The sequence below is a fragment of the Astatotilapia calliptera genome, chromosome 3, assembly GCF_964374335.1.
Source record: "Astatotilapia calliptera chromosome 3, fAstCal68.1, whole genome shotgun sequence".
Classification (NCBI taxonomy): Eukaryota; Metazoa; Chordata; class Actinopteri; order Cichliformes; family Cichlidae; genus Astatotilapia; species Astatotilapia calliptera.
In genome coordinates, this window is record NC_137424.1 from 58,986,401 (window position 1) to 58,994,237 (window position 7,837).

General features: G+C 42.7%; 1 protein-coding gene across 1 annotated transcript; it reads left to right on the forward strand.

Annotated features, from left to right (window-relative positions):
* Nucleotides 1-2,759: 2,759 nt before the first annotated feature.
* LOC113017203 (tripartite motif-containing protein 16-like) lies at nucleotides 2,760-5,489 on the forward strand. Its single transcript, XM_026160361.2, has one exon. The coding sequence runs from the start codon at nucleotides 2,866-2,868 to the stop codon at nucleotides 4,528-4,530; it is 1,665 nt and encodes a 554-aa protein (XP_026016146.2). The 5' UTR covers nucleotides 2,760-2,865; the 3' UTR covers nucleotides 4,531-5,489.
* Nucleotides 5,490-7,837: the final 2,348 nt, after the last annotated feature.

Here is a 7,837-nt window from a genome sequence, read left to right on the forward strand (position 1 = left end):
GACGAGGAAGTGCTGGCCGGGCTCACCCGAGCTTCCAGCAGGAGCAGATGCAGGGCCAGAGGGTATTGGGACCCCTGGCTGAATGTGTAGCCGACCAGGTGGGAGAGTGTGCAACAGACTAGGGGACTGAACTGAAGACTGAACTGGCACAGCGGATTGAACTGAAGACTGCAATGGAGGTTTAGGAGACTGAGCTAGTGGCACCTGGGCAGGAGAGAGAACAAAAGGCAGTTGAGCTGGGGACTGCACTGCAGGTGACACTGGACACTGAACTAGTGGCTGTAGTGGTGGTTGCGGTGAGAGTGGAGTTGGTGGTTGAGTTGATGACTGGGCTGAGGGAGACTGAAGTGATGGTTGAGGTGAAAATGGAACTAGTGGCGGAGTTAACGACTGTGCTAGCGGGGACACAGGAGACGGAGCTAGCGGGTGCTGTACTGGAGTATGAAGTGGTGGGAAAGCTGATGCCTGAGCTAAGAACTGGGCTAATGACTGAGCAAGGGACTGTAATACATATTGTAGGGGCTATTGTAGCGATGGCAATTATGACAGAGGCTGAGCTAACACTTCTGAGCTTTCTGAACACGAAGAAGATGGCTGGACAGACTTGCTTACGCTTACAGTGGACATGGGAACGGGTGCAGGCTTCCTCCAGACATGAGCTGCTCCCACCCGAGGAGTAGGTACGGGTGCAGAGGTAGGCTGTGTACTGGCTGCCCACGCCTCAGGGACCGGCACTGGTGATATGGCAGACCAGCCAGTCCCACCTGAGGAGTAGGTACGGGTGCAGGAGAAAGCTGAGTCACGGCTGCCCTCACCCTCGGGGCCAGAACAGGCACTGGCAATGGCTGAGCAACCATGAAGGTGTTTCTGCCACCCTTCTTCGAATGAGGCAAAGAGGCTGGATAAATCGAGGTTCCAGGATTGTATGGAAGGTGATTGATTCGTGCATAAGTTGCAGAAAGTATAGGGCCAAGTTATGCACTCAGGTGATTAGTGATCTTCCTCTTGTATGTATTACACCAGCAGCCCCTTTCGAGTATACACTACTTTGGACCTGTTTGGTCCGTATTTTGTCAGAGACTCAGTAAGGCGACGAGTGAAGAAAAAAGTCTGGGGTGTAGTTTTTAGTTGTATGGCTTCAAGAGCAGTTCATGCAGACATAATTGAAGGTCATTCCACCATTCTCCACAGGGACGTAAGGAGGCTGGTGGTGTTACTGCCAGTAAAGTAGCTAGAGGGATGTGGTTCGTCCCCCTGACTACCCGAGAAATACTTACATACTGTGGACTCTTTGGTGTGGGGATCAAATCTGGTGACTTTCTGTGTTGATTAAAAACGTGTTAAAGTTATAAACATGACTATTACCAAACTGTACTGTCATTAATAGGGTTGCTTTATTACTCTTGTATGGTTGTTTTATTTAGTGTCTTTCAGTTGATTACCTCGCTTCTGTAAAGGCACAGTTACTGTAGTGGTGTTAGCTTATACTTGTGCAATAAAGCTTGTAAAAGGCAGCAATCAGATGTCCGAGCCTGAGTATGGCACCGTTTCATCAGTTAAAACACACCCTTACAGCACCCACATATCTGAGGACCTATCTTGGTCCACAAACACATCAGCCCTAGTAAAGAAAGCCCAGCAGCGCCTCCATTTCTTGAGGGTTCTGAGATGGAACAGGCTGCAGACTGAACTCCTAGTGTCCTTCTACCGTGCCAATATCAAGAGTGTGCTGGTGCACGCCATCCCTGTGTGGTATGCTGGTTGCACAACAGCTGACAAGAAGAGACTACAGAGGGTCATCAGAACTGCAGAGAAGGTGATCGGCTGTCCACTCCCCTCCCTGGACTTAATTGCCAGCTCAAGATGTCTCTCCAGAGCCAGGGCAATTATAAAGGACCACCTCCATCCTAACCACCACCTCTTCAACATCCTGCCCTCTGGAAAAGGGCTCAGATCAATCAGGTGCAAAACCAACAGACTAAAGAACAGCTTCTTCCCGTGGGCTCTCAGAACTCTTAATGCAAACTAAGAGTGTGTACAGACTTCCCCAACACATCCACTCTGACACTGCTGTTGATCATCTATGTGCAATATCTCAGTATTTCCATGTTCTGTGGAATATGTTTGGCCCATGTGCAATATGCTTGGTGTGTGCAATATTTTTCAGTCCCGTGAAATATTCTGGTAGAAGTACCATCTCCACGCAAAATGACCATGGCCTCTCCATACTTTTTTATTTATTATATAATGGACATTTTATTTATGTTTCTGTTTCTGTTTCAATGTTTCTTGCACATACACTATGTATAAAGTGTCACTCTCATATATGCTTTTTATTTAATTTAATTTATTTATCCCCCCCCTTGTTGCATATTGGTTTCTCTTCTTCTTACTTTTGCACATTTGTGGTCCAGCTGCCCAATTTTGCTGTGCAAGAAACTGCACAACGACAATAAAAAGCTCTAAGTCCAAGTCTCTAAGTCTATTAAATTTATTGCTCTTGCAATCATATGGCACGTTGACTTGTGAGGGAATTTTAGATGGCACTCATCATCAGAAAGGTTGCCGACCCCTGGGTTAAAAAGACAGTATCACTCTCAAACTGCTCCTCTTCCTGGAATGAAGCACAGCCTGAAAATCCTCTTTTTCCTGCTTAAACACAGGAACTCCTCTCTCTCCAAATGTTTCCTCGTTCCCTCCCCTTCAGATCTGCACTTTGAAGATGGGTGTAACCAACATGTGGTGACATGTAAGAGCTGACAGGCTCCATTCACTGCAGAAATACAGGTTTTTGAGATCAGAGCTCAGACGAGTTTCAGTTATTACGAAGATAAACTCACACAGTCACTGACACTGAGAGGAGAAATGGCGCAGAAAGGAGTTCAGCTGGACCGAGAAACCTTCTCTTGTTCGATCTGTTTGGATCTACTGATAAATCCGGTGACTACAACCTGTGGACACAGCTACTGCAGGAACTGTATTAAATCCCACTTTGATGGAGAGGACAGGAAGGGAATCCACAGCTGCCCTCAGTGCAGGAAGACTTTCACACCGAGGCCTGTCCTGGAGAAAAACACCATGTTAGCAGATTTAGTGGAGCAGCTGAAGAAGACTGGACTCCAAGCTGCTCCAGCTGATCACTGCTATGCTGGACCTGAAGATGTGGCCTGTGATGTCTGCACTGGGTTGAAACTGAAAGCCATCAAGTCCTGTTTATCTTGTCCAGCCTCTTACTGTGAGAAACACCTCCAACCTCACTATGATGCAGCTCCATTAAAGAAACACAAGTTGGTGGCCCCCTCCAAGAAGCTCCAGGACAACATCTGCTCTCGTCATGATGAGGTGATGAAGATTTTCTGTCGTACTGATCAGCAGAGTATCTGTTATCTCTGCTTGATGGATGAACATAAAGGCCATGAAACAGTCCCAGCTGCAGCAGAAAGGACTGAGAAGCAGAAGGAGCTCGAGGTGAGACGACTAAACATCCAGCAGAGAATCCAGGAGCGAGAGAAAGATGTGAAGCTGCTTCAACAGGAGGTGGAGGCCATCAATGGCTCTGCTGATAAAGCAGTGGAGGACAGTGAGAAGATGTTCACTGAGCTGATCCGTCTCCTCCAGAAAAGAAGCTCTGATGTGAAGCAGCAGGTCAGATCCCAGCAGGAAACTGAAGTGAGTCGAGTCAAAGAGCTTCAGGAGAAGCTGGAGCAGGAGATCGCTGAGCTGAAGAGGAAAGACGGCGAGCTGGAGCAGCTCTCACACACAGAGGATCACAACCAGTTTCTACACAACTACCCCTCACTGTCAGCACTCAGTGAGTCTACACACTCATCCAGCATCAATATTCGTCCTCTGAGCTACTTTGAGGATGTGACAGCAGCTGTGTCAGAGACCAGAGATAAACTACAGGACATTCTGAGAGAGGAATGGACAAACATCTCACTGACAGTCACTGAAGAGGATGTTTTACTGTCACCAGCAGAGCCAAAGACCAGAGCTGGATTCTTAAAATATTCACGTGAAATCACACTGGATCCAAACACAACTCACAGACGTCTGTTATTATCTGAGGGGAACAGAAAAGTAACATTGATGAAACAAGAACAGTCTTATTCTGATCATCCAGACAGATTCACTGGATGGGAAGAGGTCCTGAGTAGAGAGAGTCTGACTGGACGTTGTTACTGGGAGGTGGAGTGGAGAGGGAGAGGAGTTGGTGTTGCAGTCGCATACAAGAATATCAGCAGAGCAGGGAGGGACAAAGAATGTGGTTTTGGATACAATGACAAGTCTTGGTCATTATATTGGTACACAAACGGTTATAGATTTTGGCACAACTTTGTCCAAACTGTCCTCTCAGGTCCTCGGTCCTCCAGAGTAGGAGTGTACCTGGATCACAGAGCAGGTATTCTGTCTTTCTACAGCGTCTCTGAAACCATGACTCTCCTCCACAGAGTCCAGACCACATTCACTCAGCCGCTCTATGCTGGACTTTACCTTTATGGACTTGGAGCCACTGCAGAGCTGGTGTAGTCTTTACATTTTAGAAGCTGAGAAGTTCAGTGGTCCATTGATGTGTGAAAATAATATTGCACTGATTCAAACTGTACTTACATTTATATACCTTACATCAATATAAATCTGAATTTGTTCTTATGGCTGATAATCATGTGAGTTTAAATGATACTACTCTTTATATTCAGCATGTTTGAAATCTGTCATCAGTCTGGTTAGTGGTTTTATTCTGTAGTTGCTGTAGTGGGTTGTCAAATGCAACAATATATTGGAGCTGCAGTGATTTATCAGTTAGTCAATGATTAGAGAATTGATTGTTTTATCATTATTTTAGTCACATTTAAAGCTGGTTCCAGTTTCTGAAATGTGAAGATTGTTGATTTTCTTGATCATATATGACTGTAAACTTAATGTCTTTGAGGTTTGAACTTTTAAAATGTAACAAAACATTGAATCCTCAAGGTTTTTGATATTAGATTATCATTATTGTATGTAAAGTGATGACATTTAATGTCCTTTTTCGTATGAAAATCTATTCACATTTGATCATTTATACATGTAAATATCAAAACTAAATGATACAGGCCTGAGCTGTGTCTGGCAGGCAGAGCGTCTCCACAAATCTGAAGCTTCTGATTTGGAGAAAATGAGCTGAGGGAGACACCTGGTGGACAAACACAGACATGACAGGAAGAAAGACTAAAGTGCAGAGTGGAGACAAACAGCTAGAAATATTTGTCATGCTTCAGAAAAAAGAGTTGGAATTTTTTTTTTATATGAATGTTGAATATGTTGTATTGGAATTGATTTTTACTGATGGATGATTCGTTGTAAAAAGTTTATTTCTGTGTTATTATGATTAAAAGTTAAAACAAATATATTGTACACTTTTTGAGTGACAGAGGCAGAAATGTCTCTGTCCTGCATGTAAATTTGTCCTGTAAAGTTGTTGAAATAATAAAAAATATAAAATACAACTCAGTGTTGCCTGTTAAGCTAGAGAGGTCTTTGTTGGGAAGATACTTACACAATTCATAAACCAGCAAGAAGACATTTTCCCAGAAACAGAGTTTTGATTAGTGGACTCGACAAACAGTTTGAGGCTGATTTGGCTGATATGGGTGAATATTGAGCAGATAATGATAATGTAAGATATTACTGCCATGTATAGATGGATTTTCTAAGTATGCATGGGTCAGATGTCTTCAAACCAAGGCAGCAGCATCTGTTGTAGCTGCTTTTAAGGATGTTCTGAGTGAGAAACTTCAAACAGATGAAGGCGAGGAGTTTGGTATAATATCACACATTTCTCAGCATAAAGCTTTTACTGTTTAACCTCAAAGCGGTTTGATTTGAGGCCTGCAGTGACAAAATAATAACTCACCCTTAAAGGTGTTAAACCTAAATTGATGAGTCTGTTTTGAAAATGTAAGGAGTAGAAAGTAAAACGTCAGAAAAATAAGTACTCAAGTACAGTAAAGAAATATTTGTACGCTACTTCCTTCCTTCTTCTCAAGGCCCTGATGCTGATTGCCACACTGTGTTTATGTGCTAAAAGAGAAACCGTTTCCTGCCTTGTTACTAAAACTGATTCTGAAGCACAACTTCACTAACTCAGAGGGTAGAGCAACCATTGCAGTTTGTCTCAAAACAACTGTAATCTCCAGATTTTGACTTTCTTTTCTAAAGTGAATTACGATTTGAATCTCAAAACTGCAACTTTATTTTCAATGTGACCCATAATATTTTTTTTTAACGTGGCCCTAATACTCCTTTGTGCAACAACAATTAACTCGAGAAGCTTTATAAGGTAAAGACCCTACAATAATGCGAAGAATACAGAGAAAACCTAAGAGTCACATGACCCATTATGAGCAAGCACTTTGGCGACAGTGGCGAGGAAAAACTCCCTTTTAACAGAAAGAAACCTCCAGCAGAACCAGGTTTACCAAGGGGTGGGAAGTTTTAAGCCTGATCTTAAGATAAGATAAGATAAGATAACCTTTATTAGTCCCACACGTGGGAAATTTGTTTTGTCACAGCAGGAAGTGGACAGTGCAAAAGTTATGACGCAAAAATTAGAATACAATAAGAATAAATACAATACACAGCTGTACAGAATAGAATAAAATAATATACTATATACAGTAGAATAAAATAGAATAAAAATATACAATAAGATAAAAATAGAATACGAATGCTATATACAACTGAGTAAAAATACAACGATGCCAGAAAAGATTATTGCACTTAGTGTTATAGCTAGAGAGGGGCTCTAACTCCTGAATCCAAGCTGGAAGCTGGTTCCACAGAAGAGGGGCCTGAAAACTGAAGGCTCTCCCTCCCATTTTACTTTTAAACACTCTGGGAACAACAAGTAGGCCTGTAGTGCGAGAGTGAAGGGCACAAATGGGGTGATATGGTACTACAAGGTCATTAAGATAACACCGGGCCTGATTATTTAAGACCTTGTATGTGAGGAGCAGGAGTTTGGATTCAATTCTGGATTTAACAGGAAGCAATGAAGGGAAGCCAAAATAGAAGCTATATATATACTGAGCTCTAAGACACTTTATCGCTTAAGGATTTGCACATTTCACGAGGGGTGGGAGCAGCTTGAGCACCTGAGACTTCTTCCTCAGGCTCATCAGATGTGTCTGTGTCTTCTGATTGATGCTCTATACCGTTGTCCTTCTCAGAAACTGGATCATGCATATCGCTATTCTGACCTATGTCCTCTGCCTCATTAGGAAAGTTATGGTCGAGAACCTGGCTTATTGTGTCTTTATTTTCTCTTGCTGAAATCTGGAGTGTGTACTCTGTAAGTCACCATCTAATCCTAGCTGGCCTGTACATGCCTTACATGTCTGCATATTTTCTTTTCAGTCTTTGGAAGCAGAATATTAGTGACTACCTATATATAAACAGGCAAAGAGAGAAGGTCCTGAATAAATTCTCTCTCTGTGTGTCAGAGAGCTTTCAGTGTGTTTATGATATCAATTTTGGTAGTACGTGTTGTTTTATAGTAACAACAAAGATCATTACTTTTGTCAGACTATTTTATAATGTTGTAACATTTATTTATTTATTTGCTTTGTTTTCTTTAAATAAAAGTTCCATACAAAGTCATAAGGCCTGGATGGAGTGGACGCAGTTAAACTGTACCTTTATACAAACCAGGTGAGAAATTTGGGTGTAGTGATGGACGCAGACCTAAACTAGAGTTCTGATGCCGGTCTATAAAGCTCTGAATGGTTTAGGACCAAAATACCTCAGTGACCTCCTGACCCAGTATGAACCTTCCAGATCCCTCAGGTCATCTGGA